This window comes from Bombus vancouverensis, chromosome 10, assembly GCF_051014615.1.
Source record: "Bombus vancouverensis nearcticus chromosome 10, iyBomVanc1_principal, whole genome shotgun sequence".
NCBI classification, from domain to species: domain Eukaryota; kingdom Metazoa; phylum Arthropoda; class Insecta; order Hymenoptera; family Apidae; genus Bombus; species Bombus vancouverensis.
This window is the reverse complement of record NC_134920.1, coordinates 138350-157854: the sequence shown is the minus strand read 5'-3', so window position 1 is coordinate 157854 and position 19505 is coordinate 138350. Positions and strand designations below refer to the sequence as shown.

General features: G+C 38.2%; 2 protein-coding genes and 1 long non-coding RNA gene across 8 annotated transcripts in view; 2 read left to right on the top strand and 1 right to left on the bottom strand.

Annotated features, from left to right (window-relative positions):
- The window catches only part of LOC117166492 (uncharacterized), a 32681-nt gene extending 13943 nt beyond the window's left edge, over positions 1–18738 (bottom strand). For all 6 annotated transcript variants that reach the window (XR_013059306.1, XR_013059308.1, XR_013059307.1 and 3 more), the window contains exon 1: positions 18402–18738. The gene's annotated coding sequence lies outside the window, so the exon portion shown is untranslated. The remainder of the gene's footprint in view (positions 1–18401) is intronic.
- Positions 872–11446, top strand: LOC143303237 (uncharacterized). The gene is made up of 3 exons (XM_076622123.1): positions 872–1966; positions 10585–10772; positions 11406–11446. The coding sequence occupies exons 1-3, from the start codon at positions 1632–1634 to the stop codon at positions 11444–11446; spliced, it is 564 nt and encodes a 187-aa protein (XP_076478238.1). The 5' UTR covers positions 872–1631.
- LOC143303223 (uncharacterized) lies at positions 4558–8648 on the top strand. Its single transcript, XR_013059309.1, has 2 exons — positions 4558–6560; positions 6760–8648. It is a non-coding gene; the product is annotated as an uncharacterized LOC143303223 (long non-coding RNA).
- Positions 18739–19505: the final 767 nt, after the last annotated feature.

Genomic DNA, 19505 nt, shown 5'->3' with positions numbered 1-19505 from the left:
AGGAAGTGAAGTCTGATTATTAAAATCAACCTATCGACTGCCGCTTCGTTCAACGTGAAAGATCTGGTTAAGCAAAAAGTGAGAGGAGAGCAAAGGCAAAGGGACTCGGTCAGTGTCGTCGGTACTCTTTTCCATTATGTAGCCACGATCTTCAAAAGGGTTAGAGACCTGCGGAACAGGGAAACTCGGTCAATGATATCGATGTCCGCGCGCGTCCGGCAGCCAGCATGTTTAAAAAAGGTGGTTTGTCGATGGTAATAAATCACGCAACTTGGCACCAATGCTACGAACCTCGAAGCTTTCAACGGATAACTAGCGATGGTATCAAGTTCGTTATATACTCGGAGATCTCTGTTTAAGGCTGTAGTTTAGACTGTTATCCAGATTTCTTGTTACATTTGCTACTTTTGCTACTACTTTGCTACTTTTGTTCGGAATTGTCGCATCTTTCGCCCTCGAGCGATTTTCTAGCTACGTATATACAAAATTCAGCATCTACGTATAAATCGGAATGAAATGTAAAACTCGCTAACGCTCGCTTTGTAGCGTTCGAATTCGTTTTTGGAAAATAAATTTCTCGCTGTCGTATGAAAATACATACGACTAAACGAGTAAAGATACGAAACTTTGTATATTCGAGCGCAATTAAATAGTAATAAAATAGTAAATGCTGTAATACTTAGAAGGGCGTACAAATACTTTTCGTAGCCGTTGCAACAGTTGGTGGCTACAGTTACGCTGGCCAAGTATTGGAATTCGTTGTAGCTCTTAATGAGGATGAACCGAGAAATTATTATAATTATGCGAACGGAATACTGGCCGTGGTAAGGTGTTGACAGTGTAATTCCGACTCTGTTTCTGGAAATACGGATTCGAGGCGAGGGAATTCGAATCTGGTTATCGATCGACCTTCTCTTTCTTTCTAATTAAATAATGAAATTTCGGAAACGATCCTCGAATCGGATCGATTCGACATCTCTGAACAATGTATTCGTTTATCCGTTTGCCCTCTGCTCGATATTTTGTACGCTCTTACAAAAAGTATTTACATTCTACGACATCGATACGAAGATAATATCTTGACTGGCTGATTTTAGTAAACGAGACGAAGCAAAGAAGAAACTAGAATTCAGAAATTAACAAACGTTCTTTTTCCTTTGCAAATGGTAAATCTACGATCTTCTTAGCGTAAATCGGTGGTTAAGTTGGTATTGTTCGTCGTTGAACATAGTAATCGTTTGTAACGTATCTAATACAGCGATCGATTTGAAAGAGGCAAAGAACGTAACAGAGCTACGGGGGAAGCTACGGTATCGACGTATTATCGGAAGGTTGCAGTGTGCAAAGTTTTCGCACACGACGAAAGTGTACGACGTGCTTTCTACGATTTTCTGTCGTTGCTGTGGCTTTGGTAGGAAAATGACGCTGTACACGTTAATATCTCGCGTATAATAAGACGGACGTTTTTTACCGGATCGGATTAAAGGTGAACATTTCGAGTAGAAGAAAAGTGCTGTTTCGAGCAATTACGAGATCGTGGAAACGGAAACGGAAACTGTGCATCGGTAAAGATGGCGGGAAAACTATTTAAAGGGGGAAATTAAAGAGGAAAGAGAAGAGAGAGTGGAAAGATGTTGTGCTTGGACATAAAGCTGGTGTCTCGTTTGCGAGGAGTCTCGTTGACGAGCGGCTCGTCGACGAACGTGTCGGCAGTCTCGTTGTCGGTGAGCTCGACCTCGTCGACGACCGTCGGCATAGAGAAGAAGAATTTCTCGAGCAAGCGAAGCAAAGGGGGAAGGGAGAGTTGCGCTGGAAATGGGAATTCGGTGACGGAAAGCGACAGCGACGAAGAGACGTTGCCTGCTTCTCGGACGATCCAGAGGAACAGGTCGAGATCGGTTTGCGTGCCTACCTTGTCGTCTGCTGCTCGTTGCGCGCATCTTCACCGACGATCCAGCCATCATGCGTACGTTTCTTTAAACATGGTCTATTATCGTTGTGTCGGAAAACGGCTGAGCGATATGCGAGTTTGCGATACGATATAGCAGTTATAACGCGTGTCGTATAGTAACGCGCGCTATTTTATATATTCGATATATTGGCTCCGCTCTTGGCCACTTCCTCGCATGTTTTGTTTGTATTTGTTTTAGGGTGTAAACCTCTGATTACTGCTTTGTAGCTTTTGTCAGATTTGGGTTGGTAAGTATGATACCCAGCGTTTCTTTCCTTTAGCGCTTTTGTCACTTTCCTATAGGTTTCTGGGGTATTAGTTTGTACTTTTACTTGATCCAGTTTGATCTGTTTAATGGTGTAGTTTTCTTTTCCTGCCGTGCTGTTTAGCAGGTCAATGAGGGGGTCTATTATTTTAGCGTCTATGTAGATTGGTGGTGGCTTGGGGGTGTGTTCTTGGTTTTTCTGTAGGGCCTGTGTCCATTTCTTCTGTCAGCGAGCTGAAGGAGTTTTGTGTAGGAATTTATTGTAGCCATTGTTGTTTTTCTGTTTCTGTAGTCCTCCTATCGTTTGTGTTTGTATTTTTTTTTTTTTTTGCTGGGAGTTACAGTCTTCCAGCTTTCGTTATGTTGTGGTAGATCCTTGTTGATGTTGTTCTTTTCGTCGTCTTTTTGTATTATTTCCATCTCTATTTCGTTTGTATTTGAGCAGTTCTGTACTTAACTTGTTGGTTTATTTGGGCTCTGTTGGTCTACTGCCCTGTTTATAGCGTATGTTTCTCCTTTGTTTAGTATTCTTATTGTTGGCATCTTTTGGGTGTTTTCCATCATCGATTGGTTCGGTCCCTTTTCTTTCACTCTTGTCGCGCTTACGGAGGCACTAGTTTTTACGTCTGCATAACTCGACTGCTCGGGCAGAACTGATAGCAATTGAACTGACTGACTTTCCGCTCTCATGCAATTACGGAGGAAAGCTCGGTGTGGGTGTGGTTTTTTGAACGGAGAGACCGGATTCGTTGCTCACACTTTTCGTTAGTAAGGTGAGGGCGACGATCTGCGATGTCCATTGGTTCTAGTCAATGTTAATGAGAGATAAGAGGGAAAGGAACCCCCCTACCAATGTTGCTAGTTGGTGACATTGTTTAAGCGAAAACCCGGATTTTCTGTCAGGCGAATAACCGCATTTTTTGTTAGGTCACTACCCGCTTTCTCCGTAATTTTTAAGAGCACATAATAAACCCAAGAACTTTTCTAAATACCAGCCATAAACTGAACAACTTCTAGAATTTGAAAATCCTCCAGGACAAACAGATTAACTGAAAAACATGTGTTGAAACAATGAAGTTAGAAGTTAAAGGATTGTGGTGGGTCCTTAGATTTATTGAGGGCCTGAATGACGGTACGTGGACCGTTGGCTGTTCAGCAGCGAGGGATGGAGTGCAGATGTTTTACGCGACATAACACCAGGTATTGATAATACTATCGACCGTATGCGATCAATATTCAAGAATTTAAGTACAATATTGACGAAAATTTATATATGTCGGAGATGAAAGAACACCGGAGCCTTTGGAATTTTGGATAATCCCGCAACATTGTAACCTAGAGTCTACTATAGCTGTAACTGAACAATTGTAGTTATTCAATCCGATTGTAATTGTTCGAGATTGGTGATAGTGAGCTTGGGCTCGAGGCGACAGTCAGTTGCCGAACGTAGCCGCGGTCACGGGATGAACGCTTTGCCTAACAAAGGTATGGAGTAATTCTATAGCTCTCCTTAAAAGAAATATTCGTGGCGACACGCGACGGTAAACATTCCAACGGTTTCTGTCCCGTGGCTCGTCACACGCAGACCCTATTCTTCGAGTAAGATGATTGCCAGATGTCGATGCGTCTCCGCAGTACATGTTCGGCTAGCTCGAGGGCCCGTTATAAATCTTAAGGTATAGTTAACTAAAGTCCTTCAAACAGACAAACAGTCTTTGTCCCAACTACGGGAAGATAGGGGAGACATATTTTTCAACGAGCGGCGTCTCCCACTAGCAACTTTCCTTCGAGAGCGGCTAGCATTTTTTTCTAACCACCGATATGGAGATTGACCAATTATCAGCAACGCCAATTTCCCTTACTTGATAAACGAAGGTTATCCTCGACGAATCCTCATGTCCTTAGACACACCCCATTATGGTTTTCCTCTGTGGCATCATCGGGACGGAAACTCATTCTTTCTTGCGATCTCATCGACGAAAAGAGTAACGCCTTACGGCCAGTGAATATTAGGCGTTTTATTAACAAAGAGTCCGACTTAGAGTTTGTGAGCGCGTACATTATTCATCCCGTTCACTTCCGGTCCCGCAGAACCATCGATCGACCTTCGCGCGGAAACATAAACGCGCTTCGTACTCGTATCTTTTGTTTGTAACTCGGCGATCATGCAACACGATATAATGCACCGAGCAAGGGAAAACAAAAATTATTATACGAAATTCCGTTCTTTGTCCGTTACAGAACGTGGATGCGCGTGATACTCTGGATGCGTCAATACCGTTAATTACGTATGTCCAGGCAACACGTTGCTACGTCTTTCAACAGATGCAAATTTATAATACGCTGATTTCTCGTGAAAAACGCTATCGCTTAAACGTTACCTCCAATTCGTCGTTAATTCGTTCCAAATCGCTTAATCTTAATACCTACTAAAAACTACCATGGTTACTTTGTAAATCGAGTATTGTAAATCACAGTGACCAAATATTTATCCAAGATGCGAAGAAATTTGCGATATCGTTCAAACACACACACGCACACACACACACAAAAACGTATAATATATCTTTATACGAGATTATTTATTAATCAGATACGAAAGGAGAAAAAAACATTGTTTCGGTTTTGTCATTTTCTACGGAAGATATTATCTTTAAATACAGTTTCAGAAAATATAGTTTTCGGACTGTGGCGGATAGGACGGACCGAATCGTACGATAAAAAGAAAATAACTTTCCTAACTACGCGTATATGCTAAATTTCATATTACCGATAAATTTCGTATTACCTTATTTCTTTTGCAATTACCGTTCAGTCCTTGAACATATTCCAGAAATACTCATGATACAAGTCTTTTCTTTCCTTCGTAACGTAATATGCATCATATACCGTAAGAACTATTCGCTAAATGAAGCGAGAAAGCGAGAAAGCGACAAGAAACATTGTAAAACATACTACGACCGACTATTTTTCTATTTAATTTTCTAGCTAATTTTCTAGCTAATTTTCTATGCTTTTTATTAATTAATTAATAAATTTTCGCTCGCGCGTTGAATTTCGCATAAAGCTATGCGACTCGGGGGAAAATTTCATTTTATTTCTATATAAATTACCAATTTTATACATAATTTTGTTCGCATAAAATTTAATTCTATTTTCGTTACGTTACGTTACGTTACGTAAAGTTAGATTATACACTTGAAATCTCAAGTATACGATCTTGTATATATTTTTCATACTACTAACTTGTGACTCGTAAAGTTTTTAAAAACATCTGTTCGACGAACGGACGACATTGCTTCGTACAGCGGTAACTACTAGTCGGTAGGATATCGTGGAAGAGTGGAAATTTTGGTGTAACCAACGAGCGGGAGAACGGGAAGAATTAAACCGTAGGAAAATGAAGCGTCACGCGGCTATATCGGCCTCTTCTCGGATGTTCGCAAAGGCCACGACGATGGTAGTTACAACTATGGCTGCGACGCCGACGGTAAGGTCAAGGCCCTCTGCAACCGCCCTACCCAACTCCCATGCAGCTTCGTGGTCACGTGACGCGACTCAAGGTCTTTTCTCCCTACTTTAACCACGCCATCCACCACGATGCACCAGGATTGCACTTTTTTTCGTATATTTGGACGAACGCAGTCTCATAACGTTTTACCTTTATCGAGAACTTGAGAAAACGTTCTCGTTCCTGTCACTCTCTCTCTCTCTCTCTCTCTCTCTCTCTCTCTCTCTCTATTTTCCAGCCTATTTTCCAAGTTCTCCGTTTCGCTTCTATCCGCAGACTTCGAAACTTGTTCTTTGTCCCAACACTCTACATACAATGTTCATATATTTTTCTTCTAATATAAATTTTTCTTTTATTAGCGAAGCGAATATAGCGATATAGAAGAATATAGCGAAGACTTTGTATAATAAAACGCAACGAACCAACGAGAACGGGTATATATTTTATCAGATATATCATACGTATTACGCATATTATCGATATGGTATCGGATATCGTATAGTTTCGATTCGTAAATATCGATATATATATATCAAGATATAAGAATGGCAGTTAATTAGTCAAGTGGTTAAAACACGTCGTTTTTTTACCTTAGTCCGATTATCTGCGTACATGTTTTAATTTGGCGACGAAGAATTATTATTCTCTCACGGAATGGACAATTTTTCATTCGGATGTGTCTTTTCGGGGGTATTTTGGGTCGCTAAAGCCGTAAACGAGGATCGCTGTTCACGGAAATGGACGGTTATGAAAATTCGGCCTTACGAACGTTTGGCGGAAAAAGATGCCAACTGCAGAACCGCCAACACCGTGATCATACAGAGAGGTAAACGGTAAGCAGCAGAAGGAGCGACGATACAGTCAACGCCACCGTTTCACATGCCAATTTTGCCGCTTAGCGTTCGCCGCTCAGCGTCCGCCGCTCAGAGAGCGGCATGATCGCGTCCTTAGCCAGCCGCCTCGTTCTAATCGAATATTTTATACGGTAAAAGCGGTATAATATTATTAACAGTACTACTATTTCACTTGCAGATTGATTTTCCGTACGCAATTATTTATAAATCCTTGATACAAGTTATCGTTACGTTGCACAGTATCGCACAATTTACCATTCTACTGGAAAAATGATCCTTGAAAAATGTTTCGTATAGTTACGCATTCTTCAAAAACCATCCGTATATGTACATGTATTTTATGTGTACAGTGTACAGTGTACAGTGTATAGACATACAAACGATGCAAATTTTCCTATATGATAATTAACAAAAGGAAATAAAATTATTTTTGTATACTTGTTATTATTATTTTTATATATAACTATATACTTCGATATACCATAAAATCCTTGAATTTTGAATTTAACGTTATTTATAACTGGACGATAGTAAGTAAACGATAGTAAAAGCTTTAGTAAAAAAAAGTAACTTTAATACGTTCAAGTGGAACGAATAACGTTGCTGAATCGTCCTATAGCGTAATTACGACGTTCATATTTCATCTACGGTTGTAAATATACAAAGATTCGTTATCGATCGAGTGTATCGATTATCAGTATTCCACAGGTACCTACTCCGTTCTCTTTATGCGAATTATAAACGTGTATTAAAAAGTACGTTAGTTTCTCGAACTCTGCCGATTCACTTGTCCATTTGGTAATAGAATAAAGCTTTGGAAAAAAAGTAAGCTTCTGGCTATACTTTCTGTCGCTAATTTGAAAAATTCATCGGTGTTTTTATATCCGAGAATCGATTTTCGATTACAGGGCAAACAAAATTTTGCCCCTAATCGGCACGATTATGTAATCGTATGTCGCACGATCGACAAGGGTCTGTATGATTCGCGATGAACGAATAGAAACGATAATAAAAGGGAATAAATCGATAATACAAAAGAGAATTTCTTTTCATACAACGCTTCGTTCGCCATAAAATCGAATTTGAAAATATAAAAAGTGGAAATTGGGAAAAGTTAGGAAATCGCATAATTACGGTATTTTCGATTTGCTTATCGATCGATGTTAGGTTCATGCCTAGATAAAAGATACGAGGATGGCAGGTGACGCGGAAGAGGGATCGATGACCTTAAGAGTACACGACGCCGGCTCTATTTCGAGCGGGTCGTACATATGTATATACCGTAGGCCCCGATTAAGATTCAGAATGACCATGAAAGAAGCAAGTACGACGAGCCACGTTTGTTTTCCTATTACATTAGTCTTGTCAATGCTGATAATACGCGGGCCAAGTAAGACGTTATCGTTGAGCACATCCACCGTTCGTTCCACGTCCAGACTTTTCGTTAGAGATTATCGTTAACGTTTCGCGTCGTTTTAACGTTACGCTGCAGAATGATTTTCATAACTTACAGAATGACGCAAAGACAGTGTCGGACTAAAGCTTCCGCAGGCCTCCTTCGTAGAAACATTCTTTAAATGGTCTTTGAAATATAAACAAAAATGTTTAGTTTAGTTTTCCCTCAAATGTATCTTTTTAAAGGGTAAATTTAAAAAAAAGGTAAAGAAAAAAGGGTTACAACCTCCTCCCGTACCTCTTCTCTTAATCGACGCTGGCGCGAACAAAAGTTAATTTACGTTCGAGCGACTGAAACGCGTCTTCTTTCGTAAATGCTACGTTACTTATTATTAACATTTGCAACAAATGCAACTTATTATTAACATTGATTCTCTTATAATCGTTAAAAACTATCGGATTAATTGGTTGGGTCCAAGAGACAAATTTTAATTACCAAAAAAAACGCCATGTTTCGCGGAAATGCGTATCGGCGACGTAATATCTCCCTCTCTAAACGGACATCAAAGAAGGATATACGTGCGCAACGAGTTACGAAGTGCATAAATCAGACAAACTGTCAAACTCAAATTTATATAAAACGAACGAATGCGTTCGTCCCGTGAACAAAAATGAATACAAAAATGAATAAAAAAATTAATACAAAAATTACGTACACAGAACGCATATAACTTTTTTCACATATTTTTTTCTGCCATGTCAAAGTAAAAAGAATTGACGTATTCGAAACGTACGCTTCTTTAAGCAAATGTCGGTACAAACGGTATCGCACAATGCAATCCTTTGTAATCCTATGTAATCCTTTTTCTAATTCACCTACGTATTTTTCTGTTACGTCAAAATAACAAAATATCGGCGTATCTAAATTAAAGTTACTTTATCAGATTGTATGGTAAAGTTACCGAGAGACTTACTACGAGAGAATCGCTAGACTCGGTTGCTAGGAAACAACATTTTATAAATTTATAGCCTAGTCGATATTTGAGTCGATAGTTTAGTGAGAAACTAACATTTATATTTAAAATTATAGCAGACGTTTTAACAATCGAATTATTTAATAATGAATACGATAGAAGAATTAAATACGATAGAAGAAACACTTTTACTCAACTTAGAAAGTACACGCTAAAGCTGCGAGCAAGGAGAAACATGCGAGCGAGTCGAAAAATTTCATACGATCGATTGTCTTGCTGCTTCTACCGAACGATAACGTGCGATAATTGCACGTTTACAAAGACTGTACGTTACACAATGAGCATACTAAGGTATTTCATAGAAGCTTTCCTTGCAATCGCGTTCCACGTAAGTACAAAAAGTACTAGATTCGACGTGGAATCTCTCTGCCCCCTCTCTGTGCTTCACTTGCAAGGTAGGCGCGGGTTTTCCTTTCACCCGGGCCAGTCAGCTCGAGTAGGCCTAACTGCATATACATACGTACACGCTTAATATCTCGTTGAACGCGCATACGTTCCTACGTAACAACTTCACAGGAATATTTTCCATGGCTGCGCGCTTATGAACGCGCCTTCTAACCTTAATCGCATATACCTTTTTCTCGTTTTCTCGTTTTCTCGTTTTCTCGTTTCTTCTTTTTCCTCTTTTCTCTTATTTTACCCATTCTCAGCATTCTCCGATTTCTCCTTTTACTTACGGACGACGATTAATCGAAATCGAAATCGAAATCGAAATACCAAACAAATTTCAAAATACTTGCTACAATCAAGATTTTTATAATTAATATATTATCGGCGTTGTACAGCGCTAAAGATAAAACTGTTATCCGCGATCGAGCCAAAATGTAACATATTCGATAGGATTTATCTTTCACAGCTAAAGATCATTTTAAGAAAAATTATAATCAACGTGAATTTCAAATACGTTGCTTTCGCGATCGATCTTGTATTACGATATATTCTACGATAGTTGATCGGCGAGCGATCGAAAGCGGTGGAAAAACATAAAAACGTTCTAGATAAGACGACCAAGATTACATAAAAATACGAACAATGCCCATTTTTCATTTGCTGGATACGACACTATACGAGGTTATATGTACATGCATGCCGATCGAGGATACTCAGCGGTCTGGTCTGAGTGTCAATTAAAATTATTATAGCCGGTCGAGAAGCATTTTTCAGCAGCATCGGGAAACCGGTTCGCTTTGGCATCGGCTGCAATAGCCAGCTACCGTCGTCTCGTGTAAGTACAGTACCGCATTTTGTTTTCGCCTGGCTCAACGAGATCGCGTCCAATTGGTTTCGCGCTTCGGCAAAATTCACACCGCCGATGCCGATAGAAAACGATCGGTAGCGGCGCCTAATAGCTTAGTTAGATCGCCTTCCCATGATTCCCATTATATACAGATAGCGTAACATTCGCAGCCTCTACCCTATTGTTGTATGATTTATTTAAAAGGAAAATCCGATGTATATATAAAATATATATAGGGTGTGGCAAGACGCGAGTTACAACTGGACAAAAAAGTTATTTCATATAGAAATAAGTAAATGTAAATCATAATATTTCGATTCGCAATTTTCTTTTCCAGGTTATATCACGCGTCCTGTAAAATCCTGTCAAATGCTGTCAAATACTGTCAGGTGCTGTCAAATGCTGTCAAATGCTGTCAAATGCTGTCAAATGCAGTCAGATGCTGTAAAATGCTGTCAAATGCTGTCAAATGCTGTCAAATGCTGTCAAATGCTGTCAAATGTTGTCAAATGCTGTCAAATGTTGGCAAATCCTGTCAAATGTTGTCAAATGTTGTCAAATGTTGTCAAATGCTGGCAAATCCTGTCAAATGTTGGCAAATCCTGTCAAATGTTGGCAAATCCTGTCAAATGTTGTCAAATGCTGTCAAATGCTGTCAAATGCTGTCAAATGCTGTTAAATGCTGTCAAATGTTGTCAAATGCTGTCAAATGTTGGCAAATCCTGTCAAATGTTGTCAAATGTTGTCAAATGTTGGCAAATCCTGTCAAATGTTGTCAAATGCTGTCAAATGCTGTCAAATGCTGTGAAATGATGTCAAATGCTGTCAAATGTTGTCAAATGTTGTCAAATGCTGTCAAATGTTGGCAAATCCTGTCAAATGTTGTCAAATGCTGTCAAATGCTGTCAAATGCTGTCAAATCCTGTCCAATCCTGTCAAGTCCTGTCAACCTAACCCCAAAATAAATAAAAACTAATTATAACGTCGCGTATCTTACGTTTCTACTGGAACGTAAAGGAATGTTGCGTTTCTGCGTTACTTTCCCCTCGACTTGTCCACATCACCGCCTAATTGCATTTACAGTCGCGTATCTGCTGAATCAAAAATACAGATTTATTATCCTGCATATTTCCAAACGCATCGTTCATCGTCATATAGATGAGATCGAAGAATTGTCCTCCAGAACCCCTTGGGGTTAGGTTGATTAATTTAAAAAATCATTCAGGCTAATTTATTTTCACCAAAAACATTTAAATGCTAATAGCAAATTGGCAATGGGAAACAAACAGATTTAAAAGGGATTCGTATTAACGATCATCGTGTGCAACCGAAGCACGTTCGTATTTAACGCTTCTCTGTTGGCAATATTTATAATACACGGGGCGGTACGTTTACAATCGTCGTAAGTCGATTGGATAAGAAAGTAGATGAGCGGAGGAATAAGTGTAGCTAGCAATAAGTACGCGGCATGCTCGAAGAACTTACTTTGTGAAAACAAATAGGAGGAAGAAAAGAGGAAGATTGCCGTCGAGTAGCAACAAATGATCGAGGTGCGGTCGGGCCAGTAAGTACGTCGGGAAAGGTTCATCAATATTCATAAGTCTCACTAGGCCTATCCACGTCTCAAGGATCCAGGGAGTTTCCAGTACACGCTCCTTCTCCCTATCTCTATTTTTCTCTTTTTCTCTTTTCATGTACGTGTCGTGTGCGACTACGTATACCCGACGAAAGCCATTCGCGCGACACGGATTTGTCTTCGTAATGCGCACATTGCACGTATGCGCGCATACCTATTCCCACTGCATAAACTGCATTCTATATCGACATTGTCATATCGCGTTACCGTTTTCATATCCCTGTGTGCGTCGGGGCAAACATATATTTGGATGTCTCCTTCTACCTCAATACTCCTTCTACCTCTGATAAAATCGCAAAATAAACAAAGACAAATACTCTGAAATATCAGCTGTGCTATATATTTGAATCTAAAGTATTTCACGCTTTCTCATCGTTCAAGTTAGCTGTATCTGGAATTACGTCGTTTTCACAAAAATATCGAATACCGTTTAAACAAACAGGACCAAGATTAATTAAGAAATATTCGTTTCGATATTATATAGTATGTATATATTCTATATGTAAATAATATTCAGTTTTAATAAGAAAATTTTGCAAAACAACCTGTACATTTCGATATTATAATAACGAACTTTAATCATTTTTATTACGTTTTATTACGTTTTATTACGTTGACCAAACGGTAACGGCATTTGCAAATTTTTCTTCCAACTAGATTTCCAACTAGAAGGAAATTATTCAAATAATTAACTTTAAAACGTATGCATGCATGCGCAGAGACTAGATAATATGTAATATCGGTATTGTCAACAACTATTTTTCAGCCAAACAAAAGATATCAACTTTTCCATAATAATTTCAATATATTGACTCTTTATATTTGGATAATACGAATATAGATGTCTTTGTTTCTTATTTTTCTTTGTATTTCTATTGCTTTTTAAAACCAAACAAGTTATATCAGAAATCATTATTTACGAATTAGTTGTATTTAAATGTGCGTTGATAGGTGCGTTTAGAATGTATAATGGATAAGCTGTGTATCACAATAAGAGTCGAGTTGTTTTAAAAGTTTAACATATTCTTAATAACCTTAATTGTACAAGATGGCTTATAAACATTGACTTAATCTAAAATAAATATTTGACAATTTAATTTTTCTTCGAAATTCCATTCATTTACCACTTAATAATTATTTCAACATTTAATTTTACATTTTAACATTTAATCTCTTTATAACAAAATGTTTGCTCACTCCTTTTTGATACTCGCCGAAAATACCTACCAAATTTTATCCAATCCTACGTTACGTTATAATTTTAAAAAACATTCTCTGTTAATGCCAATTTCTCTTTAACATAGTCTTTATAACATTTACTTAGTTCGTTCGTTTACTTGTACGTGCATACATACGCGCATACGTATGTAGATCATATGTATTTGTACATATAGTCATGACAGTCCGTGTATGCGTACGCGTATTCGTATACGTATTGCACGTGTAATGTATACACATGTACAGTATATAGTTTGCGGTCGCGATAAGATCGAGAAGGAACTTGCGCAATCTCGAGTTGCGATTACCACTGTCGTGGACAGACCCGTCGCCGCCACTGTCGATAGATTTTACCTGTATCTTGTATTTTCTATTCTATTAACGGAGAAACTACTCGTTACCTTAAAACTTTAAGATATAGAGATAGATACAAGAATCGTATGAAACTTCTTAATGAAAATGACTTTCGTAATGTTTCCAACGGTAACTCTACTTTTATCTTGCATTGCCATATTCTCAAGTCGGTGCTTAAAGGTTACGTTAACACGAGATACATACAACGAGGCTAGGCTATCTCTATCGCATGTATCGCGTAATAGTTGCCATTACATTTTTATTTTTTTCCCATCTATCTAGTATCCAGAATTTGAAGTTTCGAAGGAAGAAATTTTAATCGACCGAGTGTTTACAGAATATTTTTCTAGGTTAGGAAATACGTACCGTTCGTTCATTGCAAATCCGCGAGATGACCTCGAAAGTGATTTGCAGGCTTTGGAAGAGGCGATTGCAAAATCGGAATGTCTGATAGCAATACGCGTTTCCATGAAATTTCAGATACGCAGCGTGAAACATCGTGGATGAGCAACATTTGACAACTTATAGACGTTATTATTGGATTTCCTATATGATTTTACATTTAATCTGAACAATTGAAAATGCAAACGATACGATTAATACGATTGCTTTCAATTTACTAGTTCATTTCGCTAGACATTTATTCACATGTTACAAATTCCACGACTAATTTATTTTTCTTATTTTAAATTTTTAACATTTTTCTTATTTTCACATGTCACATGTAAATACATACATATATGTATATACGACAGAGGATTCGGCCGAATAACGTGATTAATAATAATTGATAATAACACGAGGCGATTCTTTATGCAGAAATAAGAAGGACATATAGAATACAAGTTTTCTTATGTGACGCTTCGTTCTCGAGAAAATCGGCTTTGAAAATTTGTCAATGATTCTATGCTCGAACGTGGCTAATTCCGAAATGGGCAGTAGTACGTAAACAACCGTAATTCCTGTAATCTTAGTAAAGCAATTATCTACCTTAGGTAGATATAAATATATAATAGATATATAAATAAATGCAGCGAATTTTTATCATTATTATTGGTAAATGTTCGCAAAACATGTCCATGATTCTTTGACATGTCGTCAAGGTCATCAACCCGAGCAGTGTTACAAAGCTTTTGTTCGAGTGTCGCCGTTCGTTAAAAACTTATTATTTAAAAAATGTTTAAACGAAAGTACATCATTTTTCGCACATTATTTACATTGAAATACAAGCTGATTCTTGATTAACTTAAAATTCGATTTGCATCACTGTTATCATATATATGATAAAGTATAATATTATTATATTCAATTATAATAATCAATGTATATATGTATATATGTATATTGATCCTACTGTATCGAAATATCAAATAATTGTAATATAAACTTTTCAATGTGACAATAACTTTTTAACAAACGGCGACATCTAATTGAAATCTTCGCAATGCTTTACTCAGGTTAACGACCTTGTATTATTTTTGAAAAATGACAAGCGACATGATAGATATAGAAGAAAGTATGTCGGTGCTAAAATTTGTATCAATAACGTCATTACTGATTGTGTTCGCTATTCTCACGTATACTGCTATAGGCTAACGCCCCATTCATTCGATCCCGTTTCCTTTTTTCTGTAACAGCCAGCCTCGAGTCAGTGATTTTCTCGTGTTCTTCTACTTCTTCTCCCTATTCTCTCAACCGTTTTCCTTTGTCTTTCTCAATTTAGTTCATTATTTCGATAAAGAATATAAGAAGAATGAATTTACTGTACGAATTCTTCTTAATTTATTATACGAAGATTGATTTAGCTTCAAGGAATAAATTAAAGCAGAAACAAAATACATCCAGCGTGCTCGTGTACATACTCAAAAATGATTGATTGTAATATGCGCAAGCCTCGATGTAATAAGGAAATACTATACAATACGATACGATACGATACGATACGATACGATACGATACGATACGATACGATACGATACGATGCGATGCGATGCGATACGATGCGATGCGATACGATACAATTTCAGTAAAGAATTATTAGTAACATACATTTTGTAGAACAGAAAGCATTATTAAATTGTTTGAGAAAGTTGTATAACTTTGATTGTACACCATATGTCGTAAGATGAACTCGTTTTCTAATTATTTTCTTTACTGCTTATCTTAATGCACAACCTTATTTTACCCTTATCTTGCTATTACATTTATTTTGCTATTTTGCTATTTTGCTATTTTATTATTTTGCTATTGTCTATTCAATCTAACGTATTCGAACGTTATCCAACTACTAACCATTATGTGTATACGTCTATCTATTATTTATTGCACAAATCTTTACCTTTTTATCTAATTTACCTAGTTAATTAGCTACGCACTTTATCTTCGCACTGTCCTTCTTCTTCTTTTCCAATTTCTTCATCAGTCTACAGCCCTATTTTTACTCCTTTGTTCTTTATCTCTCCTATACTAAATATCTATATATGCTATTACTGATCCCTCTAATTGCCTATACTCTCTTGTCACGAACTCAAATAAATAAATAAATATATATATATGAACTAGCAAGAAACTATAAACTCTGGCATAACAAGATTATTGTACGCTATACACTATATATTAAATCGATTCGATTCAACGATAGTTTACATTTTCGAAATAATTCTTGTAAATGGAGTGTTTTATTAATTCGAGTAACTTCCCATTATAAAAACTTCATCGTGAAAGGGGGGAATGAGAAGTACTATAGTTTAGGTCGGAGGAAAGTAAAAAAGATCGATATTGAGATGAAAGAATCGTATAACCTAAACAGGACAGCTAATTATTCTTACATAATTTTTAGTCTACATAACAGTGTAATTCTTGCATCGTTCTATATAGTTTTCATAATTCTGGTATATCAAAATACGATTTGGTAATAAATACAGAAATTCCATTAGCGAACATTAATTAAAATCCAATACGATCATAGAATGTCAGACTTTCGTTTCAAGTTCCTTGATCGAAGATAACTTGACTACGCGCTAGATTTCGCGTTCGACCTTCGATTTGATAACGTTAGGATAACATTTCGATGAGAATGCATTTATCACCTCACGCGGAGCGATTAAACCGACTCACATAAGATTTCATACACGTGAAAAGTGATATCCTTATTAAAAGAAAAACGAAACACGACATACTAGTACTAATAAAAGCGTTCCACAAATAGATAAAACTAAAACTACTAAAAATATTGCTAGCACTCTACAAATACTTTCCCCCTATATTAAAACAATATTTACTTTTTTTCTCTGCATTACTACAACCAAAAATTTAAATGAAAATGATTTCAATTAAATGATCTCTGCACATTTTTATTCGTTACTTATTCCACGACGATCCTTCTTTCCACATACTAGAATCTCCAACGTTCGAATTTTTCCAACGTTCGAAATTCGAATTTTTCTGTAGTTGTTTAAACGCATAAAGACGTTAAACATCTATAACGACATAATAACAAAGTGGATGCGTAGACAAGCATGGGCTGGAATTCGATAGCTCCGTTTCACATACAGAAGTCACCAAATTGCATCATGAGATGGTGAATTCCAATTTCCATGTCGATCTTTAAACACATAAAGGTGTCGAGCGTCGACGAGTCAACATAGTGGTTTCGTAGACGAGTTAGAGGTCGAACTGGAGCTCGATAACTCGTCTTCTTGGCTTGACGGATTCACTTAGAACACGAAACGTCCATATACAGCGCATTGCGAGAGAAAGAAGTCAGCGTGCGCGCGCGCGCGCGATAGAAGAAAACCTTCAGCCACAAGAATCTCGCGTTAAGGAGCACTGATCCGCACTGTGCATCGTGTATTACCCCGGGGAGGTGGGGATAGAGGTGCAGAGTGCAAGAGGGGAGCGCAGAGGGGCTCAAGACCGGTCACGCCGTCATGCCAGAAAGCCTGCGCGCCGAAATATCATGACTGTTCAACTCGGTTAGCCTCTCTTGCTGCTCCGATTACTTCGCCCCGTTCGTAGACACGCGGCTATATCACGTTCTCGTTCTTCTGTCGCGGACGAAAGTCGCGGAATCATGAAAATTTTGTGTCAACAATTCCGTCCCATGGATTAATATACAGAGCGGAGTAAAAAGGGATAGAATTGTGATGTATAAAGTATAAAAGGGAAGGAGAGGCGGATAATCGACTCTAGGACAGGTGGTACAAACACGGAGGCTGACAGCTGATAGTTCGTGACTTTTGTATCGAGGGAAGTTACGAAACTCGTTACCACGAGAAAGGCTACGACACAGTCTCGCAGGAAAGAAACGGAACACGTCGGTGTGTGAGAACGTGCGTGTCGAGTGCATTCGCGAGTGCATTCGCGGTCGAGAAAGAGAAAGAGGAAAAGGACGTGAAGAGACAAAAGGGAGAGACGGAGAGAGATAGATAGTTAGAGATAGGCAGACAGATAGATAGGTAGGTAGATACATAGATAGATAGATGGATGGATGGATGGATGGATGGATGATAGATAGATAGATAGATAGATAGATAGATAGATAGATAGATAGATAGATAGATAGATAGATAGATAGGGAGAGAGAAAGAGAGAGAGAGAGAATGCGCGAAATCGGTAATCGATCGATCTGCGATCGAAATTCACTGCGTCGCTAGGATATCGTCCTACCAAAATTGCGGTGATGCCCTTAAAGCGAAAGAACACGTTTGTCAGGGAAAAAATAAGGCGAAATGCGAAATGAAGGGCGAGACGTGGAAGAAGGGTAGAGTAAAAGAGGAGAGAAGAAGAGACCGACGAAGGGAAAGGGGATAACGAGGAGAAGGAGGCGGGAGTCGAGGGGTCATCGGGAAACATAATCTCTGTACGCGCAACGTTCGAGTAACCGACCGAAGTAATTTTCGACTTTACCTTCACTTCCGATACACTTCCGCGTATCCTACACTTACCTTATGTTTCGTGCAACCCTACGATCGCGATGAAGATTGCCCGTAAGCGTTCGCGTTTGAAGCCAGCGTCTGAGATCACACAACACTCTTGACAGTTTTCCGCGATGATGTACGGCTCGGCTGGTATAGTTTTTTCGGCTAGCACACGAGGACAGACAGGCCAATAGATCACAACACTACTACCGACACTTTCGATACGCGACACTATGGTAGACGTACGATCGGGCGTCTTCGGACGAAGTAACAGGCAAGCGAAAGAGCTTGGCACACCTTCGCGTCACGTTACAACGAGCCACGGGCAGCTACAGTCACGGGCTACCTCGGACTCTCCGTCTCCGTCTCCGCTGTTGACTGGTGGCTACCTCGCACCACAAGCTCGTCTCGTACCTGTGTCTCTCTTTCTCTCTTTTTCTCTTTCTACGCTGGTGCTCCGAGCCAGCAGCCGGTAGTACAGTGCATTGCCACCAGATGGACGTGTATATCAATGTACATAATGCATATAGCGAGCGATTCTACACGAAATTGATTTGAAACGATACTCGAGAAATGGACACCAAAGAAAAGAAATTTCAGAAATTGCTCCATTCGGCGTTTCATCGAGTGTATCTACAGGTACGTTCGTTAAAGTGGACTGATAAGGTATAAGATAAAACGTAACAGCTCGTAATAATCATTGAGCATAAATATGTTTAAACGTAACTTTTTTTATTATAATCAGTGGTACAATCGTAAAGACTAGTTGGAGAAACATGTTAAACGCTTGAACTTAACTTCTATTGCTATAATAGAATTTAATTGTTAAGTAACGAAGGAAAAATTACAGATTAATTATATAAATGTTAAGAAAACCTTATCTTATTTAGGATGTTCTTTTTTTAGAATACTTTGATCCATCGATAATCGAAGCAACTTAAAGAATGATTGTAAAACGTTTTAGATTATCAATGTTAGTACAGATTTATACGACGAATAACCTATTTAATTATAACTGGTAAATCGATACCTTTTATTTTACCTCTCCGAATATCTTACTAAACAGTCGTATTATTTATTAGATAGGTTATAGCGAGATAATCTTTAGAGTCGATTTTTGGGGTAATTTTA

What these genes read in the sequence shown, in the direction of transcription:
- LOC143303237 (XM_076622123.1), top strand. Translation starts at nt 1,632, where the DNA reads ATGTTGTGCTTGGACATAAAGCTGGTGTCTCGTTTGCGAGGAGTCTCG. An exon ending in CGACGATCCAGCCATCATGC is followed by an intron (nt 1,967 to 10,584) that starts GTACGTTTCTTT and finishes TTTCTTTTCCAG; the next exon opens with GTTATATCACGCGTCCTGTA. An exon ending in TCAAATGCTGTCAAATGTTG is followed by an intron (nt 10,773 to 11,405) that starts GCAAATCCTGTC and finishes ATCGTCATATAG; the next exon opens with ATGAGATCGAAGAATTGTCC.